At 41.9% G+C, this 24,667-nt stretch overlaps 1 protein-coding gene across 1 annotated transcript in view; it reads right to left on the bottom strand.

Moving 5' to 3' along the window:
* Positions 1 to 24,667, bottom strand: part of LOC120931745 (gamma-secretase activating protein) — a 132,909-nt gene that overhangs the window by 79,795 nt on the left and 28,447 nt on the right. The window contains exons 5-11 of the mRNA XM_040343473.1: positions 24,173 to 24,226; positions 23,845 to 23,933; positions 21,701 to 21,770; positions 19,684 to 19,730; positions 17,294 to 17,398; positions 3,699 to 3,758; positions 2,636 to 2,676 (exon numbers count right to left, since the gene is read on the bottom strand). Coding sequence (XP_040199407.1) covers positions 2,636 to 2,676; positions 3,699 to 3,758; positions 17,294 to 17,398; positions 19,684 to 19,730; positions 21,701 to 21,770; positions 23,845 to 23,933; positions 24,173 to 24,226 — 466 coding nt within the window. The remainder of the gene's footprint in view (positions 1 to 2,635; positions 2,677 to 3,698; positions 3,759 to 17,293; positions 17,399 to 19,683; positions 19,731 to 21,700; positions 21,771 to 23,844; positions 23,934 to 24,172; positions 24,227 to 24,667) is intronic.

The following is a 24,667-nucleotide window of genomic DNA, read 5'->3' as shown; positions in this document are numbered from 1 at the left end:
GGTCAAAAAGACCTCAGATCTCATAATTAGACTTAAATGCAAAAAATAAAATAAAAAAAAAAAGTCATTTTTTCAAATGACAAAAAAAAAAATGTTTCTTTAAGAGGCTGGGCGGGACTGACGTTTTGACGTCACTTCCGCCCAGCAGAGCTATGAGGACGGGTGAAGGAGATTTCTCCTTCAGTCCCGTCCCCGCTCAGCTGCCGGACACATCGGATCCCCTCCGCCGCTACCGACGGCTCCGGTAAGCGGCGGAGAGCGCGGGAGAGCGGCGGGAGGGGGAGGGCCCCTCTCCCGCCACCGATAACGGCGATCTCGCGGCGAATCCGCCGCGGAGACCGCCGTTATCGTGTACACCACCGCCCCCTGCAAAGATGAATATCTCGGTTGTGGCAGCAGCTGCTGCCGTTATCGAGATATTCAACTTTAAAAAGGAGGACGTCTTTTTGACATGGGGCGGTGGTCAAGAGGTTAAAGAGCCTAAAGCTGAAACCGCCGATACTTGAGGTTCTGGTATGGGTAACTTAAATGCCTCATGGACCATGTCCGTTAAGGCCTGAACCCACAAACTTTCCCCTTGGGAGGCTGAACCAGACCCCTCAGTATCCAGATCCTCGATCTCTGAACCACCCTGGTCCAAAGCGTCAAGTCTATCCAATTCCCCCAGGGAAAGGATTTCTGTGTCTGAGGGTTCTTGCTCGGGTGACGGAGACCTAGTCCGCTTTCTACCCGATATAGCTTTAGCTATCCTTTTTGCCATTCTTTTCTCTAGTTCACCTAAAGAAACAGCAAAAACTCTCTCAGTGACAAAGCCGGGGTTGGACTGACCTGGATCAGCCCCAGCACCAGATCCCCCAGGTCCCATCAAGGCGTGCCCTGATATGTCCTGTGGGGAGAGCAGCGGCATAGCCGCGTCTGAGCCCTCGGATTTTGCGGGGGAATCCCCACCCTTTGTACCCTCTGATCCAGAAGGCATGGTACAATACCGAGGTACACCTGCTATCACCCAGCCACAGACGTAGCTAAGGGGATCTGTCGGTTTGGGAGCGATAGAGACTAACGCCCAAACTGAGAAGGGAGATCAGCAGTTCTTTCCCTTCTTCTCTTTTTTTTTTTTTTTGAAGAGGAAAAGAAACCACTCTGTCTCCCACTAAGTATTGCCAATAGCCATCTGCTGAAAAAAGGAAAAAGAAAACCTATCTGTAGGTTTGACAGTCTTTAGAAAAACTGCAATTCTTCCTTTCGCCACCGGGTGTCCTCGGCGTGCTCCGCTCTGTGTCCTCCTCTCCTCTAGCTCAGGATGACACTGAGCTCTTGGCAGCTAATGGAAGGACCTCCCCTTCCTTTATTTGTGATTCGCCGCCCACAGGGACGCGCCCCCACCACGGAAACGGCGCGAAAATCGTTTATATCTCGGGCACCATCACACATGGAGGAGGACGGAGCAGCGCAGGCACCCAGGCAGGTAAGCCCTTTAGGTAGGTCACAGACCTCCTTTTAGCATGGGAAAAAGACTCCCCTCTTACAGAGATCCCACACCTAGCGCCAGCAGCCCAGCTAAGCAACACTTACCAGGGAGGTCACATATTACTGGGGAAAAAAGATTGAATCATCCTGTCTCTGTCATAGACATAGTGATTCCTTGCCAATGCAGAGCATACCCAGGCCTGTCCCCCTGTGCACCCCCTGTAGGGAACCTGCTAAGAACCAAGTTCCGCAAGCTCCCCCAATACTTACCTGCTCCATGCCACAGGACTTTTGCACAGCAAGAGGTCCAATCTTCCCCCATCTCCGTGGGTGGCGTCTAGACCTTCAGGCCCTGGGTTCCTATGAAGGAGCCACTGTCCTGGGCCCATATAGCACCCTGGCAACAGAAACATTAGGCCCCCAAAGGTTTCTAAGTTCTGGGCCCAGGGTCCAGCTCTCTGAACAGAAAGCATTATGGGCTACACCCCAATGGTTTGGGGTCCGGTTGCTGACCACTTTAGCACTGAGGCCTTTGGACAGAACCGGTTAGCCCACCTTAATCCCAAGGATGTGGAGGTAAGCTAAACCATGACCAACACCTAAGACACTGGCGAAAAAACTGAGGTACTCCTCCTATGGGAGGGGGTTATATAGGGAGGGGCACTTCCTGTTTGAGATTGCCAGTGTCCATCACCTGAAGGTACTCCATATAACCCACATAGTAATGAATATGCCGCTCTGTGTCCCGTGATGTACGAGAAAGAAAATGTAGGAGGTGTGAATGTAGCTTAAGGCCCCTTTCACACGAGCCATACGATCAGGTCTGCCTAGCAGTTTTTCAGACATACCAGAATGGATAATCTATGCATCTCTGGACAGGACTTTTGCCCATTTATACCCACCTATCTCCGAGTCCGATCCAGTCTTCGACCAATACAAAACAAACACACACTTCCATTAAGCAAAATTGGATTGAATTTATTCAGTAGTGGACACACATATGTTATCCGACTGGTCTGCTCTGATCAGCAGGGAAACTGAGCACATTCCCTGCTGATCAGAACGGAATCTACACGGAATTCACCCCTTGTGCTGCTTCCACCGGTCATTTCACTGTAAACAGTCACTGGACTACAAACAAGACATAGATAACAAAAACACTACTTACCTTACTCCATCAGCAAGACTGATTTCAAGAGCAACTTCTAGCTTCAGAAAAAAAAAAAGAAAGCTGTAAGTTTTTCAGTTCAATGAGGCAGTTTTCATGAATTGTTACAACAGGTGGCAAATGTCCCCATATGCTACTTGCTTTCACAAAAAAAATAAAAATAAGATGAGACAGTCCAATATTACCCAAAGCCTGGAAGCACCAGAACAGAAAATTACACCAAGGGTAAAGACCTATGTTAATAGGTTTTGGGCTTACATTGATAGCATCAGTTGGAGATGCTTCGGAGATCATTCAGAATTCTTTGACAGGTGCATTTGAGCTGCTTTTAGCAAGTTTTGCATTTCTGTAGACTTGTACGAGAATGAAAATCTTTATGATGCAAACGAAAGCCCTTTGACACAGGCCCCAATGCATACTAAAAACTGGGCCAAACGACCATTACTGTGAGATTTCCCACTTTAGCAGCTTATATACATCCAAAAACTGAACATATACGGTACTTTTTCTTACTACATAAAGTTCCTTTTACTGAAATATTATTGAAATTTTTTCCAATACAGCAAGAAAGATAGGGGGAAAAAAAATTGCATAAAAACAAAATGTAGACATAAAAAATATCAATACATTTTGCCTTTTTTAATAGAGACCATCGATTTAGGATGCCATTGTAAAGGCAACACATTGTATACCTTAATGCATTCATCTGCCCACTGCTGCAACAATTAAAAACCAGAAGCTACTGGCTTTTAATAGGACACTTGCCTGTCCTGAAGTCCGGCGATGTCAGGACGGCAGAACACTACTGCGCATGGGCGAAGCTGCGCTTCTCTCTCCTACTGGCCCTGTGACAAGGGGGGGGAGGGAGCCGAGCTGCCACGTCAATATCCGCGGCTGTGTCTCCCAGAAGTGTCCTGTCCCCCCTCCCCCTGAAAAGGTGCCATTTGTGGCACCAGAGGGGGAGGGGGAAACAAGTGAGCGCAAGTTCCACTTTTGTACAGGGAGTATAAACCTGCAGTGAAAAAAAATAAAAATAAAATCCTTGGAAACATTAAATACTTACAACATATTTAAAATCTTCATCTGGGTAAAACTGGATGCAGTGCAAAACGCTACTTGAACGCTGAAAACAAAAACAAATAAAAAATCACTTATGATTGTTTATGCAACCTAAACCTATGCAACCCAACTCCTATTTTTAAAGATATGTTAACAGAATGTCAAAAGATAGATTGAAATTGAATAATTTTCAAAATCTTTTTGAAGCTTACTTTACCTGTAAAATCAAAATCCCAACAGATAACAGCATATGCCTGAGAATATAGCAGTTTACACAAGGTCACAGCAGTCCTCTCTAATTTTCTGTCACAAAACCCGGACATATTGTTCGCCATGCAAAATTGCATTCTATGTTATTTTGCGTCTGAACAGTTCATAAATGATGTACAGTATTGAAATTTTTTTTTGGACTTAAAAAGAACATATAAAAAGCAAAACCCTTTCAATGGTATATTGGAAAAGGAGAGAAATTAATTTTAAGGTTTATATACTGTACACTTTAACTGGTTCCCTACCGACTCCTGTACATATATGGTCGGCAGAATGGCACGGCTGAGCAAAGTAACGTGTGTATGTATATATATATATATATATATACACACACACACACACACACACACACACACACACACACACACACACACACACACACACACACACACACACTTCTCTTTTTTAAATTCCTGCCGTGCGGTCGCTCCCCCTGCCGCAAGCTCAGTGACCGCAGACTCTATGTCCGCCGGTGTCCCACGATCGGGTCACAGAGCTGCAGAACGGGGAGAGGCAAGTGTAAACAATGCTCTCCCCGTTCTGCCTAGCGACACTGTCACTGATCGTCTGTTCCCTCTCATCGGGAACAGCGATCAGTGACATGTCACTCGTAGCCACGCCCCTAACAGTTAGAAACACTCCATAGGACACACTTAACCCCTTCGGTGCCACCTAATGGTTAACCCCTTCACTGCCAGTGTAATTTTCACAGTAATCAGGGCATTTATATCACCGATTGCTGTAAAAATGACAATGGTCCGAAAAATGTGTCAAAAGTGTCCGCCATAAAGCTGCATTCATGATATAAAAAATTAAGTAAAAAAAAAAAAAAAAAAAGCCAGAAAATTATACCCCATAAAACTTTTGCGCAAACCACTCAATACATGCTTATTGCGATTTTTTTTACCAAAAATATGTAGAAGAATACGTATTAGCCTAAAAAAACTGTGGACATTTTTTTTTTTTTTTAGAGATTTTTTGGGGGATATTTATTATGGCAAAAAAGTAAAAAAAAAATTGGTTTTCAAAATTGTCGCCGCCACAGAGGTGATCAAATTTTAACAAAAAGAAAGCTGTATTTGTAGAAAAAAAAACAAAAACGTCAATTTTGTTTGGGATCCACATCGCACAAGTGTCAGTTAAAGCGACTCGGTGCTGAATCGCAAAAAAAAAAAAAAAATGCTCTGGTGTTTGGCCAGCGAAATGGTCCTGGCTTAAATGTTTAAAAGAATGTTCCCTGTTGTCCAACTCAGGTGCCTCCATAGCAAGTGGCAGGAGCCAGGATCACCGAAAAGGGACCCGAGAAGAGGAGGATCTGGGCTGCTCTGTGCAAAGCCACTGCACAGTGCAAGCAAGTATGACATGTTGGTTATTCCTAACAAAAAATATGGAGACTTTATTTTTTTTTTTTTTTTTTTTTTTTTTTTTGAGATATATGGCCCGGAAAATAAACAAAACGAAAAGACAAATAATTTTACAATTCCTTCCCCTTATCCCCGTTCCTCCCTCCCCCCCTCCCCCTATCTCACCGTATACATTCCAAAATGACTTCTGATGCCTTCATCTAATTATAATTTGTCTTTAGATCTCAGCCCTTAGTTTTTCTACATAGCTCCAAGATCTCTTAAATTCCCTCCAATTATCCCACTTCTTATCTTGAGCTATGTTATTGCCTTCTACTCCTTCTCTCATTTCTTCCATTCTATAGGTCTCTTCCACGGAGTCTATCCATTCCCAGATTGGGGGACATTCTTCCTCCTGCCATTTTCTCGGTATTATCCTTTTCGCGGCATTTAGTAGATGTGGGACTAGGGTTTTCTTATAATTTTTAGTTTTTTCCTCTCCCCCATGGAACAGTACTACCCAAGGGTCCAGTTTAATTTTTCCTTTTGTAATCTCTTCTATGCATCCTAAAAAATTTTTCCAGAATACCTCTACTTTAGGACATTTCCACCACAGATGGGCCATGGTTCCCGGGGTCCTACATCCCCTCCAACACTCTCCCGTTTGTTCGTCATTAAATTTGGATAACTTATCCGGGGTCATGTACCATCCAGTCAAGCATTTATAGCTCATCTCGGCTGTACGGCTATCTACTGCCGAGGAATGAACTAGTGTCAGCATTTTTTCTATTGTGATCCTGTCCCGTTTTGATCCTAATTCCCTCTCCCATTTTTTGACGAAAGGGGGGACCGTCCGCTCGTCCACCTTTAGCAGAATCTTATATAATTTTGAGATGGTTCCCTTGACCTTCTCTGATGTGCATAGTTTTTCCAAAACGGATAGCTGCTCCCCTGACCTCAGTGGGTGCGGCAAACTTTTTATAAAGTGGGCCAGCTGATGGTATCTCCATTCGTCAATTTCTAAAAAAAAAGTTTTTTTCTCTTTTAATTCTTGTAGTGTTGCAATGTGCCCATCTTTTATTACGTCTCTTAATTGAGTCGTGTCTTTTTTTATCCAATTTCCTCCAATCTGTGATTTGCCCGGTGCAAAATAATCATTGTTTTTAAGTGCTAGTAGTGGTGAATTAAATTCCTTTTCTATTTTTTTATACATAGTATCCCAAATTTTTAGTGCATTTTTAGTGATCTCATGTGTATTCTTATCCAGTGTCCTATATTGAGGTGGGTTCCAAATAATCTTATTGAGACTTGCCTTTGACATTTCATTTTCGATGTTGACCCACCTCTTTTCCTTGCTGGCCCTAGCCCACTCCACTACCCTTGACAGGATCACCGCCTCGTAGTATGTTTTAATGTCTGGTACTGCTAGTCCCCCCTTTATTTTAGGTTGTCTTAGAGTCTGGAAGGATATTCTGTGTTTCTTGTTTCTCCAAATAAAATTCATAATCTGTTTTTTAAGAGCTGAGAAGAGTATTCCAGGCAAACGTATAGGTATCATCTGAAACTTATAGGTAATCTTTGGTAAAATTACCATTTTACAGAAGTTTATTCGTCCTATCCAGGATAGTGGTCTATTTTTTATCCTCCCAATTTCCTCCCTGATTTCATTTAGCAATGGAATGAAGTTTTTCACATACATTTTTTTGGTTGATTTTACTAGAAAAATACCGAGGTACCTGAGTGCTTTTACCCAGGAAAATCGGTATTTCAATTTTAAGTCCCTTTCCTCCCGTCTGTCAACATTAATGCTTAAGATCTCAGTTTTGGCTACGTTGATTTTAAAATTTGATATTTCTCCGTATAGCGTACCTAGGTCTAATAAATTTGGAATTGAGGTTTTAGGGTCAGACAAATAGAAGAGGACGTCATCTGCAAATGCCGAAAGTTTGTGTTCGTCCTCACCTATTTTAATTCCTCTTATATCGGGGCACCTGCGTATCCTGGCCAATAGTGGCTCCAGAGAGAGCACAAACAGGAGTGGAGACAGGGGACATCCCTGCCTAGTACCGTTTTTCATTATCAGCTCTTGGGATAAACTACCATTTATTTTTATTTTTGCCCTCGGTTCCTGATACAGAGTTGTTATCCACTCTCTCATCCTTTGACCAAACCCTATTTCTTCCAGGGTGCGTAACATGAATCCCCAGTCTACCCTGTCGAATGCCTTTTCTGCATCTATCGACAGGAGTAGACTGGGGGATCCGATCATTTTCATTCTTTGCATTATCAACAATGCTCTGACTCCATTATCCTTCCCCTCTCTTCCCTGGATAAACCCTGTCTGGTCTGGATGTACCATCTTTGCCATTTCTTGTTTTACTCTCTCGGCCAAGACCTTTGCGAACAGTTTCACATCTGTGTTTAACAGAGATATTGGTCGATACCCTGAGCAATCTTCTTTGTCCTTGCCTTCCTTGTGGATAACTGTTATACTGGCCTCTGAGGCCTCCCGGCTCAAACAAAAGTCTTTACCCAGTCCGTTAAAATATTGGCATAATTTTGGTAGAAGGATCTCCCTACATTTTTTATAATACAAAATAGTGAAGCCGTCGGGCCCCGGACTTTTACCTGTTGCTGTACCGGTTAATGCTATATTAATCTCTTTTTCCGATATTGGTCTATCCATACCTGATGCCTCGCTTCTGTTTATTTTTGGCAGTCCAGCTTTCTTCAAGAAATTTACAGTTTTATTTATTTTTTCTCCCTCCTGCCCCTTCTTTTGTTCTACCGAATAGAGTCTCTCATAATATAGCCTGAAGGTCTCTGCAATTTCCTTTGTTGTATGCATCATTTCTCCTTTTTCATTTTTGATTTTTTCTATATAGTTCTTTGATTTCTTTTTCTGTACTATTCTTGCTAAATGTTTATTAGTTTTATTTCCCCACATATATCTTTCCCTAGTAATTAAGTTAAATTCCTTTCGGGTTTCTTGTTCCATAATATCCTTCAATTCATTTCGTTTATTGACTAGTTTCAAATACAGATCGCGTTGTTTCCCTATTTTTTTGTGTTCCTGTTCTAAGAGGAAGATCTCTTTTATTAATCCTTCTTTTTTCCTATTTTTTTCTTTCTTTTTCCTTGCTCCTTCCGAGATAAAGGTTCCTCTAATCACTGCCTTATGGGCATCCCACAATGTTGCCACTGAGACTTCCTCTATATCGTTTAACGTGAAATACTCTTCCAGCTCCTTTTTTACCCTTGTTAAACTGGTCTCCTCTATCAACAAGTGTTCATCTAACCTCCAATTTTGTTTAGGTCTCTGATTTCCTGAAAAGTCTATTGTCATACTTACTGGTGCATGATCGGAGATCGTCATGGTTTCTATTTTTGTCTCCACCACTATATCTAAGGTCCTGTGATCTACTAATATGTGGTCGATCCTTGAATAGGTCCCATGGACCGAGGAGTAAAATGTGTAATCCCGTTGGTCAGGGTTAAAGACTCTCCACGCGTCGATCAACTGACTCCTAAACAAGGCATCCCTAAGCTTTCTTAGCTGTGCGCACCGAACATTCGATGTCTGGGATGACTTATCTATTTTTGGGTTGATACATAGATTAAAGTCTCCTCCCATGATTACTCTTCCTCTCCTAAAATCTATTAGTTTCCCTAGTATTCCCAAAAGAAATTTTATAGGTAAGACATTCGGGGCATAGACATTTACTAGAGTACATTCCAATCCCTCCAATCTTCCTCTCAGAAAGAGGAATCTCCCCTCTGGGTCTGTCAGTCTATCGGTTAATTCGAACCTTATCCTTTTTGAGATTCCGATTGCTATCCCTCTAGCTCTTTTGGATATGGTGTCCCCATAGTACCAAATAGGGAGGTCTGGTGCATATAATCTGATATTTGATCCTAGTGTGATATGTGTTTCCTGTAGAAAGGAGATGTCTGCTTTATATCCCTTCAATTCCTTGAGAACCTTATGTCTCTTGGTTGGGCTATTGAGACCTTTCACATTATAGGATATACATTTGATTTGTGGCATCTTTGGTCTTTTCCTTTTTTCTGAATATTTTGGTGAGATAGGTCCCAACCTTCCCCTCCCCCCTCCCTCCCCCTCCCCCCCCTCCCCTCCCCCCCCCCCCCCCCCCCTCTCCCTCCCCCCTCCACTCCCTCCCCTATCTCCCCTTTAGGCCAGTTAATGACCTCCGAGCCAACCTCCATGTCTGGCTCAGTTACTCTCCAGGTGGGGTCCCGGAGTCACCTCCCCCAATCCGGTCTTTGGACTGGTGGGAGGGGGGCTGGGCGAATCCTCCACCACCTCCAGAGACAAACAAAAACAGCAGAAAAAAACAAACAAAAAAAAACAAAAAACAAAAAAAAAAACGACCTCTTTCTATGCTTCCTTCTCCCCCCTGTCTCCCCCCTCTCCCCCCTTACCACCAGTAGTGGGATTTATATCCCAAAAAAGGGTCACAAAAAAAAAAAAAAAACGGGGGAGAAAACACAAAAAGAAAAACAAGGGGTCGAGAGAGGGAGCATAGGGGAAAAAGAATTGGACAGATCAGAGCACTATCCGAACTAAATTTTGAGAAATAGCTCTTCCTTCCTTCCAGAAATCCTACTACTCTATCTCCATCCAGGCAAGTCTGGTATCTGCATATCTAGTTTTTTGCAAAACTCTTCCAGTTCTTCCGGGAATCTCAGTGTTGCAGATCTCCCGTCTTTTGTCCCGATTAGACAAGCTGGAAACCCCCAATTATATTTAATGTTCAATTCTGTCATTTGTTTTAATAATGGTTTTAACGCTCGTCTTCTTGCCAGGGTCTCTTGAGATAGGTCTGTGAATATCTGGATCTCTGTCCCTTCAAGGACTATCGGGGGTTGTCCCCTTAATTTCTTCCAGACTATTTCTTTGTCCTCATATAGTCGGAACCTGATTATGACATCTCTTATTCGCTCCGAGCTCCCTCTTGACGGGTTCCCGATCCTGTGTACTCTTTCGATCCTTATTTGATCCTCTATAGGTCTTTCCATCAGGGGATTGAATATTTTCTGCATTATTTTCCTTAGATCTTCTCCCCTCTCCTCTGGTATTGATCTTATCCTCAGATTTTGTCTTCGACTTCTATTTTCCTGATCTTCTATTTTATACAGGATAAGTCTCTGTTGCAATTGAGTCTGATCGATTTGATCCTTTATTATTTTTACTTCTTGTTCTTGCTTCTCTGTTCGCTCTTCAATTGTTTCGATCCTGGAAAACAGATGGCCCAGATCTGTCCGTAAATTCTGTATTTCCCCCTTTATTTCACTCCTGATCGCTCTTTCCATTCTTGACAGCATTTCTGCCATTTCTCCTTTTGATGGAAATTGCAGGTCTGTGCCTTGTTCCTCTGTCCTACAGCTTTCAGCTCTATGTTCTATAGTACCTTCCTCTCTAATCTCCAAGGATGTTTCGCTGATGTTGCCCCCCTGGGGTTTCTTATTTTCCAACTTTTTTTCTTTGTTTACTTGTTGTGGATGTTTCGTTGTTCCCTGTGCACTCTGGATTTTAGGGCTCTCTCCTTTAGTCATAAATGGTCTAATAGAGCTTGTTGTACTTGTGTTGCTTGGGGTTGTTGGGGGTCCCCCCTTCGTAGACCTACTTGCCATCCTGTTCATGTTGTTGTTTTCTCTTCTCCTTATTCTTTTCCCCAGCTTGACTTCCTCCTACCTCCTCTCCATACACAACAACCCCCTTTCTGTTCTCGTCCCGACTATCTCTCCTCTTGAGCAGTCTCAATGGGGTTGGACTCCTCCCCCTTTCTATTTGTGTGATAATACACGCGAGGGGTATAGGATAGTATGTAGCGTCCCGAGTTTTCGGAATAACCCTGGGTTGTTTTTTATTTTATATATATATATTTTTTTTTTTTGGGTGCTGGTAACTCCGAGGGGCTCTTAATTAATTTTCCCTTTAATCAATAAAGACAGATACGTCTTGGCGGGGTGACTCCTTTGTGCATACAGCATAGGGGGGGGTTACCCCAGCAGCTTTTATTTATGTGTTTTCCCCTTTTCTTACTCCTCCCTGCCCCTGTCGGCCTTTCGGGGGAGTATGCTTAGTCAATCCTGGGTATTACACTGTGGTAGGCCACTGCCCAAGCTGACGGGTACTTCCCAGTTTTCCCCCCCAGGCCGCTACTTATGGCTTAATATTATTTTGTCCTCTGTTTCCTTCGGCAGAGATCCTCAGCTCGGCAGTATCTGCTTCTCTATATGATCTTATAGCTTCCTCTGATGGTCCCTGCGGTGAGTGTTCAGATTTTTAAATGTGTTTTTATGTATGTCCACATCTCAGTCAGCTGGGAAGGTGGAGGTGTATCGAACTAACCGTCGGGGTCTCATGTACGCTAAGTCTCCGCCTGTGTTAATAGTTCATTTACACCTGTTTGCACCAGAAAGAAAAGTTTTTTTTTCCTTTTTTTTTTTTTGGGTGTTATATAAAGATTTCACTCCCCCTGTTCCTTTAAACCCCTTGATCCAACAATATAAGCCCCTTAATCCAGGGCTCCTTGGGTAATACAGTCTAAATTTGCACAGCTGACAGATTATCTGTTTAACCCTTTCTTAGATTCAGTGTGCATTTGCTTCCCCCTTGGTTTGCAGCAGTTTTACCCAACAGTATTTGGGGAAGATTTTTTTTTTTTTTTTTTTTCCCTTCAGAAGTATTCTAAATGCTTTATCAATGTCTTTTTAAGAAACTCAATCCTGGGGGTCCTCTTTCTTACCTCCTTCTCCCAATCATCTGAGGGCGAGGAGATGACACATTCCAGTTATCCAACTGACAATAGATAGGGAAATAATAAAAAAAAAAAACGACCTTATCTCCGGTGGTGATGGTGGTGGGTAGGTGTATTCACCCTCCTTTCTCGCGTTCCTGCACGCTTAATCCTCCAGCAGTCAGCAGCTAGCTCCTTTCATCGTCTCCCCCGTTTCTCAGCTGTTTCCTGCATGTTCGCTCCGACACGGAGCGGATAGTGGGAGTACAGACTGAGCGGAGAGCCGTCCCCGCCGTACTGCGGATGTCCCCCCTTCACTTCCCGGGGTCAGCGTGTACTGAGCGGCGGCGTGCGTGCGGGATCAGCTGGCTGTCCTTCTCCTCCACTAGCGCGAGTCGCCTCATCTCCAGCTGGTTCACACCTCCTCCCGGCCCCCACCTACGCGCGCGCCTCTTCACGTGCACATGCACGAGCGCGCCATCCCCTGAATCTACCCCCGTCTAATATATGGAGACTTTATAATCACTTTAATACTGTACCTTACAACAGATCTAGGCCAGTGCTACTACCTTTTCCTTCAGAAAAACTGTAGCTTGTACATTGTTTAATGGTTTTCAGAGCATGCAAAGGAAGGCTGCAAATTTGGCCATCACAAGTGTACTGAATATGTAAAAGGAGCATGACCTTTGTACAGAAAATTGATTTATAAACTTGAAATTATTAAATAAAAAAAATGTAAGAAAAAAAAGAGACACCCCAAGCTGACCTATCTTAAATGCAAAAAGCATTCAGAAACGGTTTCTTCAGTCACATTTGCAAATGTTCACGCTGTCCAATGGAATCCTAAGCATGCATTCATAAATCGGAATTGTGCAGAAATTTGACATAGTTGAAACTTGATTTAACACAGCTACAAGTTTCTTTTGAAATATTTTTTCCTCATTAAAGCTCTAGTTAAGTGTATAAAAAAAAAAAAAAACAGCTAAAAAGCTTCTAAAGTCACGCAATACAGAACACAGAGGAAAAAAACTCTGCAACTGGAATGACAGTCAACATAATTAGATCAAGAAGACAAAAGTATTTTTCAGTCCCCTTCACAGTCACCATCACATATTGAGTTCTAGCATAGAAGGGAAACTCATCTGATAAAGTCTTGAAGCTGTGATTACTTTATTATTCATGTATTCCAATGTTAAGTACCTAAAGCGCAAATAGCAACATTGAATTACTCCCAAAGAGTAAAGTTAAAGCAGAACTTCAGCCCTAAAGGAAAAATTTCCACTTGTCTGCAGCCTCCCCCCAAGTTTTTGCACATTATTATTTTTTTGAGAAGTGCGCCCCTGGTTTTGCCAGGTACCAGCTCCCACTTTCGCCAAGATGATCAGAGTGGGCCCCTTCCTCCTGGGCTCTTAGCGCATGTCGCAGGTCCCAAGAGGCTATGGGGGCGATCACACAACGCAACCTGCATACACACAGTGGGAGTCACAGCCGGCTTCACACAGTTAGCATGGCAGCACTGGGGACCTGAAGACCAGCAAAGAATCGCCCCGGGTGAGGACAGTGCTGGATCCAGTGACAGGTAAAGTGTCCTCTTATTAAAAGTCAACAGTTACAGTATTTGTAACTGCCAACTTAATTTTTTGGTGGAGGGACTGAAGAAACTTTTTCAACAATAACTGTATGTCAGCCACCACTGATGTAAAAATGGTATCAGCACTAGGAATATCAGGGCTGCAGCAAAGGGCAATTATCAGGGCAATGTGTGGTTATGGATTCAGAATTGCAAGTCTTGCAAGCCATATATGAAAAAAAACCCTGACCTCTTCTACTCTTTCTGGAAAGCTCAGGCATGTTGCGTCTAGGGCTAGGCACACAGTCATGTCAACTGCTTTAACCACTTAAGACCCGGACCAACATGCAGCTAAAGGACCTTGCACCTTTTTGCGATTCGGCACTGCGTGGACAATTGCGTGGTCGTGCGACGTGGCAAAATTGGCGTCCTTTTTTTCCCACAAATAGAGCTTTCTTTTGGTGGTATTTCATCACCTCTACGGTTTTTATTTTTTGCACTATAAACAAAAATAGAGCGACAATTTTGAAAAAAAAAATGCAATTTTTTTTACTTTTTGCTATAATAAATATCCCCCAAATATATTAAAAAAAAAATGTTTCCTCAGTTAAGGCCGATACGTATTCTTCTACCTATTTTTGGTATTAAAAAAATAAATAAATAAATAAATCACAATAAGCGTTTATCGGTTGGTTTGCGCAACATTTATAGCGCTTACAAAATAGGGGATAGTTTTATTTCATTTATTTTTTATTTTTTTACTACTAATGGCGGCGATCAGCGATTTTTTTCGTGACTGCGACATTATGGCAGACACTTCGGACAATTTTGACACATTTTTGGGACCATTGTCATTTTCACAGCAAAAAATGCATTTAAAATGCATTGTTTATTGTGAAAATGACAGTTGCAGTTTACCACTAGGGGGCGCTGTTGGGGTTATGTGTTCCCTGAAGTGTGTTTACAACTGTAGGGGGGTGTGGCTGTAGGAGTGACGTCATCCATTGTGTCCCCCTATAAAAGGGATGACACGATCGATGCAGCCGCCACAGTGAAGAACAGGGAGGCCGTGTTTACACGCGGCTCTCCCCGTTCTTCAGCTCCGGGGACCGATCGCGGGACTCCAGCGGCAATCGGGTTTGCGGGTCCCGCAGGCCCGGTCAGGGATCTTCGGACCGGGTCGCGGGGCGCGCACCCGCGGCTGGGTACATGTACAGGACGTACATGTGCCCAGCCGTGCCATTCTGCCGACGTATATGTGCAGGAGGCGGTCCTTAAGTGGTTAAGATGTTCAGCACGGTGGTATGGTCACACTTCAAATCAGTGAGCTCAATGCTTGACTAAAAGTGTATGCATTCTGCATCTGTTAAGTTGCAGTTACATTGCTGAAAGTCAGCACCTGCCTTTAAACTTGGTACTCAGCTCCTATCATTCTCTGTCTGCCACCAACCCTGACATTTTGCTTAATTTTCATCTACAGTGATAATCGGTCTAAGCTTCGGTCACTGCTGCACCCAGTCTTCCCTATCACCACTGTCTGAGCAGGATGGGGGGGGGGGGTAGACTCTGTTCTTAGGGGGGTCATTACACAAGGGTTTGCGTTGGGTGAGGGAAATCTGTACTGAGGAGTCTCTGCTAAGGAATGGAGGGGGTGTCTGTACTGAAGAGTCTTTCCGGGGAGGGTGCATAGTCTGTATTAATGGTCAGTGCTATGCTGAATTTTGGCGTCTGTACTGAGGAGTGTACCAAGAAGTCTGCGCTGGGGGGGCAGTGTCTATGCTGAAAGGTTTATGCTTGATATTGCGGTCTTTATTGAGGACGTCTGTGCTAGGGATGGGGTTTAGCCTTTTTTTAGATCGTAAACATCTAGGTTTATACATTACAATTTGCTTGTGCAATCCAACAGGGGATCTTTGCCAAACAGGAAGGCAATGCTGTTCTTTACTAACCTTAAAAAGAGAAGTACGGGATTTATTTATTTTTATCCCATAATCCTACTTACCTAGGTGCTGCATCTGTCCCCTGGCGTCCCTGCACCGAAAACCGGACCATCTACCACCGCCAATGGCTCCGTTCTCCCAGCTCTCCGAGCAGAGTGCTGTTGCCTATCAATCAGCTGCTCTGCTCCTCCATGCTCACTGGAGTGCTGAGCTGTCAAGCGGGGTGCAGCTGTCTCAGAGTCTCATAGAGAGGCTGAGACAGCCATCAGCTCAGGCAACTGACGGATCCAGACTCTGAGTCGGGATGACGTGGTGCCTGGACTGAACTGTGTGGTGTCAGCAGGAAGCGGATTTGAGACAGGACTCTGCTCAAAACTGATAACAGGAGTGCAAATGAATTGCACTTCTGTGACCTATAGGAGAAGCCCAGCCAAACAAGCTCATGCTGGACTTCGCCTTTAACATTGTCATGGATTATGTTTTATGTTTATTCAAGGCAGAGCACTTTCTTCAAATTTTCCAAATCTTGGAAACCCTCAATTTAGTCCATGATTGTGTGGATGGGTATGGGTAGGCCCTACTTTATAAACAAAACCCCAACTCCCTGAGATGGAAGAACTTTGCTTTTGGGCAAATAAAATCTTTCCTGCCGAAACAAATCCTAGGTGACCCCGCAGTCAGGTGGATTTATTTTGAAAAGTCATGCAAAGTCATCGATGAAAGGTCACATTTCCACAATCTTTATGCCATTACATGAAATAACCCAGAAACTGTCCTACATGAACCTTTTGGAAACAGATCTGAACAAGCCCTTTGAATTTTCTAAGTGATACAGTACGGTGGCTAATATATCTAAATTCTCAATCAGCGTCTTAATAGAAGCACTATAAATTAGCATTTAGATGGTACACAGTCCCTTCACAATATAGAAAAAGAAAAATGCTAAATTTAATGCAGGGTCATTGCCAAAATGTTTGAGATTGCTCAAATCAAGGGCACCATGTTTCACATATGGGGGCTGTGCCCAAACATTGAGGTTTTGGACTAGAGTTTATGCCCTTGTCTATACTATCACCTTGATTAATCTTTCAAAAAAAAAAAAAAAAAACCTGAAGAAGCCCTGTTGGGTGTTTATCCCGCACTCCCCTGGCCAATCCCAAGGGATCAGGAATATTATTGTCTTTTTTATATGGTACTGGCTACAATAGCTAGGAGCTAGCAAAAAAGTTGGCGATTCCCTTAGGGAATAGGTTGTCCAGCATATTGAATAATTTGCAGACCAAAATTTGAACCCATCTGGGACCTGTGGATTCATTAAATTTTCACCTCAATGACCCGTACAGCGTTCCTTTTTATATGTAAAGTTGATTATGTAAGTTTTAATTAAAAAAAAAATATTGCAAAAGAAAAATCTTGGCCTGCCTAGATAAATAAATGTAAACAGGTCAATCCTGGACATCTTTGCAGAGCACAGTTTACCAAAGCATTCCTGCCAAAAAGAGCAAAAGAAACTTGTCTGTGCATATATTGTATATAAAGCAGTCAATATGACATTCGCCAGTCACTGCAGGTGAAATCTTTTAGATGGGTGTGTTTTAAATTACAATGATTCACTCATAGTGAATGTGTGATAAAAGTAATTTGTACTGGTTTAAAAAATATAAAAAAAAGATAATTAGACATGCAGAGCTGGAACACGGAACACAATATACCTTGGGAATAATATAAAAGAGCCTCTGGCCTGACATGTCCCATTGTGCCCACACAAAGTCTTCGGCTATTCTCTCCTTAAGGATCTGTCCAGGATTTTTGATGACCTGTAGCAAGGAAAATAGTCCATATTAAAACTACAAATGCTACAGTATCTCACAAAAGTGAGTACATCCCTCACATTTTTGTAAATATTTTATTATATCTTCTCATGTGACAACACTGAAGAAATTACACTTTGCTACAATGGAAAGTAGTGAGTGTACAGCTTGTATAACAGTGTATATTTGCTGTCCCCTGAAAATAACTCACACAGCCATTAAGGTCTAAACCACTGGCAACAAAAGTGAGTACACCCCGATGTGAAAATGTCCAAATTGGGCCCATTTAGCCATTTTTTATCCCCCGATGTCATGTGACTCGTTAGTGTTACAAGGTCCCAGGTGTGAATGGGGAGCAGGTGTGCTACATTTGGTGTTATCACTCTCACTCTCTCATACTGGTCACTGCAAGTTAAACATGGCACCTCATGGCAAAGAATTCTGAGGATCTGAGAAAAAGAATCGTTGCTCTACATAAAAGATAGCCTAGGCTATAAGAAGATTGCCAAGACCCTGAAACTGAGCTGCAGCACGGTGGCTAAGACCATACAGCAGTTAAACAGGACAGGTTCCACTCAGAACAGGATGGTCGATCAAAGAAGTTGAGTACACATGCTCAGTGTCATATCCAGAGGTTGTCTTAGGGGAAAAGACATACAAGTTCTTCCAGCATTGCTGCAGAGGTTGAAGGGGTGGGGGGGATGTCAGCCGCACACTGCATCAAATTGGTCTACATAGCTGTCGTCCCAGAAGGAAGCCTCTTCTAAAATATGATGCACAAGAAAGCCCGCAAACAGTTTGCTGAAGGCAAGCAGGCTAAGGACATTACTGAAACTAGATACTGATGAGAACAAGATAAAACATATTTGGTTCAGATGGTATCACGCGTGTGTGGCAGCAACCAGGTGAGGAGTACAAAGACAAGTTTGTCTTGCCTTCAGTCAAGCATGGTGGTGGGAGTGTCATGGTTTGGGGCTGCATGAGCGCTGCCGTTCATTAAGGGATCCATGAATGCCAACATGTACTGTAAAATACTGAAGCAGAGCATGATCCCCCCCCCTCCCTTCAGAGACTGGGCTACAGGGCAGTATTCCAACATGATAACCCCAAACACACCTCCAAGACAATCACTGCCTTGCTAAAGAAGCTGAGGGTAAAGGTGATGGACTGGCCAAGCATGTCTCCAGATCTAAACCCTATTGAGCATCCTCAAAAATGGAAGGTGGAGGAGCGCAAGGTCTCCAGCATCCACCAGCTCCAGGATTTCGTCACGGAGGAGTGAAAGAGGGACTCGAGTGGCAACCTGTGAAGCTCTGGTGAACTCCATGCCCAGGAGGATTAAGGCAGTGCTGGAAAATAACGGTGGCCACACAAAATAGACACTTTGGGCCCAATTTGGACATTTTCACTTAGGGGTCTACTCAATTTTGTTGCCAGCAGTTTAGATATGAATAGCTGTGTGTTGAGTTATTTTGAGGGGACAGCAAGTTTACACTGTTATACAAGCTGTACACTCACTATTTTACATTGTAGCAAAGTGTCATTTCTTCAATGTTGTCACATGAAAGGATATAAAATATTTACAAAAATGTGAGGTAATCACTTTTGTGAGATACTATATACATACATAAAAAGATAAAAAGGAAACCTTGACGAAGGCATCATAAACTTATAACCATCACCGTTTAGTGCTCAGATGTAGAAACAACTCTAGAGTGATCATCTGAGCAGCTTTTTAAAATGTAAACTGGTAACAGTCATAACACTAACAATTTATCAACTGCCTAAAGTATAACAAAAGATCATTTTTACCAATGTAACAATTACAGTCATAACTACTGGAACATAATAACTGTGTAAATAAAAAAAGGGAACCAAGCCCTCCTATTGTTTACAGACAATGAAGCTGCCATCATGGCCTCTGTTTGATTTTCAACTGCAATGGTGCTGCAAATATGATCAGTTATGACACCAGCCATTGAATGGTTTGATGGTTTGGATGAGAGTACAACCAATCTGACAGTTTCATTCTTGTAACTGTTTTTTGAAATGGTTAAATCCAAAGGGTTTAGTTCCACTTTAAGTGTACATATTTTTCAAAATTGCCATTTATATCTCTAAAAGTAATACACAAACACCCATATACTTGATCTATACTAACCTTAACTGTTCATCTTAAAAAGTTATTACTTTTGACACTGCATATTATGTGGTGACCACTGTACCAATTACCACTTTCATAGCATACAATGCCAATGAAATATGTTAGTTACAAATTGTGTTCAACTTACCACTTTATCTTCATTTTTATCTGTATCTATATGAAACTCCTCAATATCTGAAAAGAAAAGATATGAATCACGTATGTTTGCCAGCCTGGGATTTCACCATAAAAAACACCCAGGTTCCTCCTCAGTGAAAGGACTCCAATGTACATATGTCATTTTATTATTTTTCCTCAAAAAAAAAAAAATTTGCTTATTTGGACAAACTAAGCAACCTACATACTTACAAACATGTCCACAAATGTGAGATCTTGCATGCACCAGCTAATGAGGTTTTCTCTTTTACTATCTGGAAAAACTAAACAAAGAATCCAGTTCATATCTATGAACAAGTTATCCACTGTAGTTCTGGAGAATGTTCCCCTCTACTGAAATTTTAGATTGGTTCCTAGTTTTCTCAACAGAAAAAAAAAAGGAGCAAAAGAAGGTGGGGGATTTTTCACGCCATACAACACAAGACATTCCACTTTTCTATAATGTGTTTTCTCTACCTGGGCCTTGTTATTCACAAAACAAGAACCAAGCCACATTACTACTTATACAATAACAGGGCCAGGGTCCTAATCACTGTCACTAAAAAGCCCCAGTCTGCCATCCACACGCAAGCAATGACAGTGGCACGTTTTCTTGCCCTTATTTCTGTAAGAGAGGGTTACAGTAACAAAAAACACATTTGTAGGCATGCCTCCAAACTTCTGAACATTAGGCATACAGGATGACATTACAGTATTTAAAGTAGATGTAAACATTAAATCAGATGACATTTTTTCTGGTAAAACACTAACAAAAATAACGGCCTTTTTTCATTTGTATTGTAGTGGTTCTGTCCTCCTTGAGCTCCCTTACAAGCATTTCCTGTCTAAGTGCACTTGATCCAGCATCAGTCATGCATCACTGCCCAGGGTGGGATTTCCTGAAAGTGACAGCGGCAGAATATGCCGGAGCGTTGGTCATGGACATTTACAATCTCCACTGAGAGCATATTTGTTGGGCAACTATGCGGGAAAGGGAAAAGGGAGAAAACCCTCTACCAGGAAGTGCATTAACAAGAACCTCATAGCTGTTTCACTAGGTAATATTTAAATAAAAGCTGCAAAAAAAAAAAAAAAAAAAAAAGGGGGGAGAAGACTTAAAATTGCATCAACATGTTAATGAAATCTTAAGTACATGGATCGAAATTCGGCTGGTTCCACACTTCTGTACAACTGCCCTGTCAGATTTTCCCCACTCGATCAGCGCTGTTGGCCAAAGCCTGCAATGCCAATCAGTGTATTCCGACAGTGGGGGGGGGGGGGGGGGGGGGGGGAGAGTCTCCCCGGTGTCAGAATACCACTCAGCGGGAAGGATTGCCCCATCTACATTGAGTGTGCGGAAGGGGGAAGCGAGTCAGTTTTTTTTTCATTCAAGCCGTTGGTTGACTAAAAAACAGAATCATCTATGGGCTTCTTTATTTAGAGAAGTTAGTTTTTTCTGTTTAATAAAGTTTAACATAAAACCCTTAATCAGGCAATGTGGGCCACGCAGGGGTGCACCAACCTGCGTAAGAAAAAGAAAATTAAGGAACAAAACGCAATTTAAACCTCCTAACAAGAGCTTGTGTGAGCGTGCATGTGTGGCTCATGCTAAAAAAAAAAGTTGACCCATTCAGCGAATCCTAAACATAGCATTCACAAACACAAGATTGTTTACTAAAGCAGATGACTAGTCATCAGGATATAAAACAGCATTAAGTGATGGCACTTCCTATCCACTTCGTCCACACACTATCAAATTTTAAAAAACAGTGCAAGTAACTTTGCACATAGGCAAAGTAGCATTGACCAATTGTTACCAGAACTGGACTGTAAGGGAAGAGGAAGTCTTCCAGTTGAGATAACATCTACTTTAGGTATGTGTGGATCAATGCAGGCAACTACATCATTAGAGAGTGCCATTTGCGCTAGACCAAAGAAAAAATGAAAGGCAACTCCACACTGGGCCCTCCTTTACCTATGTGACTTATTTAAATTGTGCAAATACTCACATTTTTCTTCTGAAAATAGTAACAAGTGACTTTCCGAGAATGAATGTTGATCATCTCCAGGATATAAAAACTAGGAAAAAATAAAATAAAAAAAACACCATTCAAAACACTGCAAGATACAATGAATTGTGTGTTCTTATACTTTTGCTATAACAAATGACACACTAAAAAGGCCTTTCTGTTATCTCAGAGCAGTTTTGTACCTGCAAATTAGTGTCTACCTTGGGAGTGTATAGAATGTTTTAGCTGCATGTATTGGAAATGATGACCTTTCAGCCCGGGGAATTCCCACTGAAGTTGAGGATAGGGCTTTAGGACAGCGCCATTAAGTGTTTGGGTAAGGAATCTAATCCCCGCCCCTTCCCAGATCGGGTGTTTAAGCACTTTGGTCAGATCCGTATAAAAGTGGATCTGCCAAATGGGCGTTTCGCCGAAGTACCCAGTTAGCCCCAATGTGGTCCTGACCCCCTTCCAGACTTTCATCAGCAGCTGCACCGTGGGACATTTATTTGGAACCCTAGGAAACCCCATTTCCATATGGGATAAGGCAGTGTAAATTGAATCAGGGACTAGAAGCAAACCCTTGGAAGCATCTGCAACTCTCTCTCAAGATCCCAGCCTGTAAAAGGTTGTAGTTGGCCTAAATAATAGTACATTCGTGGACATGGAACAGCCATTCATCTCAGAGCAGTTGAATATCTTAGAGAAAACTATTGCTCAGTAGTATACTGTATATTAAAAACACAAATTCTCCAAAAATAAGCAAAGTATATGCCACCTAAACTAGTAAAAGGTTCTGTGCAACGGATATGTATTAGGTGTGCTAAACCAAAGATATAATGCAAAAAAAAAAAAAAAAAAAATGCATAAACAAAGTAAAACCACAAATGTTTGGGGGGGGATTTTTTATATTAACAATACATTTATTTATGCATTAAAAAATACACCATTCATAAAAATGATCAAGGATTACCAAAGCACTATGAATAAGCTAACATTACAGCAAAGCATAAGTATATCTCTTTAAGCCTGCCCCAGTCTGACTAAAGTATCTGTTTTGTCTGAGTCACTCCTAAACAAAAGGCATATTGATATTTTTTAATTGTTTTTATTTTAGACTTGACCATTAAAATATAGTAAGAAATATGTAGAAAACCACTATACACTGCCTCCAAAATAAAACCACTAATGCCACGTACACACGGGCAAACATGTACGATGAAACCGGTCCGCCAGACCGTTTTCACCGTACATGTCTGCCCCGGGATTTCTGTACGATGGCTGTACTAACCAACGTACAGAAATCCGCGCGTAAACAATACGCGGGGCTTGTCCGCGCCGTCGCCGCGACGATGACGCGGCGACGTGGGCGGCCCTGCCAGTTCAATGCTTCCACGCATGCGTCAAAGTCATTCGACGCATGCGAGGGATGGCGGGCGCTCGGACATGTACGGTAGGTCTGTACAGATGACCGAACATGGCCGAGCGGGCAGGATTCCAGCGGGCTGTTTTAAAACAAGTCCAGGAATATTTGCCCGCTGGGAAAAGGCCCGGCGGGCAAATGTTTACTGGAATCCTGTCCGCTCGGGCCTACACACGACCGAACATGTCTGCTGAAACTGGTCCGCGGACCAGTTTCAGCAGACATGTTCGGTCGTGTGTACGGGGCCTTAGAATCAATAAATACATTTAAGTCTAGTCACATACAGTAAAAATAATCACTATGCCCTAAGATTAGTAATAAAATCTCCTAGGAGGGTAGACCCAGGTACGCCAAATAAAAATCATCATTTTACTTTAAGGACATACAGCAACTATATGACCAATACACAATTACGGAATAAATAACATTACTAAACATACAATATAATATTTATATTCACGCTTTAGTAGAAGAAAACTTGCATGGAAACCACTAAGTGACAACCACAAAACCTTATTTGCAGTCACAAAGAAAGTCAAAGAATTTCAAACAGGAACAAACAGTTTTTGGGTTTTATATTCAGCACGATTTCATGGTTTTCACTTTTTGTTCCGCAATGATTTTATGAATAAGCCCATTCTCACTTTTTAAATTAACTTTACGTATGAGATATTCTGAATAATGTAATACAAAGGCAGCTTTATTAATGTCTCATGGTTACCTGCACTCGAACACTGATATCCACAGCTTTGAGAACCTTGAGATTGTTGATGGGCCTTATCTCAATAAGTAGAGCCAAATACTTGGGAACTAGAGATGAAAAACATGTCGTTAACAAAAAAAAAAAGTATATATATATATATATATATATATATATATATATATATATATATATATATATATATATATATATATATATATATATATATATATATATATATATATATATATATATATACACATATATACATATACACATACATACATACATACATACATACATACACACACATACATACACATACACACACACAAATTTATGCCACTACCTGGTGAAATTACTCGACTGGGTGCTTCACACGATGCATTACAATAGCTCAATGCTGAAAGAAACAAACAAATTATTGTATGGGATGGCTTCCCCCCACCCCCCCAAGTCATTTTTTTTATTTTAAAAAAATTTAAATAAATTTAACCGCTTCAGTCCCAGCAGATTTTACCCCCTTCCTGACCAGAACACTTTACAATTTGGCACTACGTCGCTTTAACTGACAGACAATTGCGCGGTCATGCAATGCTGTACTCACTAAATTTGCGTATTTTTTTTTCCTATAATAAATATCCCCCTCAAATGAAAAAATAAATAAAAATCTTCATCAGTTTAGGCCAAAATATATATTCAACATTTTTTTTTTTTTTTTTTTTTACCAAAAATAACAAACACACACTAAGCGTATATTGATTGGTTTGCGCAAAAGTTACAGTGTCTACAAACTAGAAGAAAGATTTATGTCATTTTTTTTTCCTTTTACTAGTAATGGCAG

This window comes from Rana temporaria, chromosome 3 (genome assembly GCF_905171775.1).
Source record: "Rana temporaria chromosome 3, aRanTem1.1, whole genome shotgun sequence".
Taxonomy (NCBI): domain Eukaryota; kingdom Metazoa; phylum Chordata; class Amphibia; order Anura; family Ranidae; genus Rana; species Rana temporaria.
Note: the sequence above shows the minus strand (reverse complement) of the source record. Positions and strands in the feature narration are given on the sequence as shown.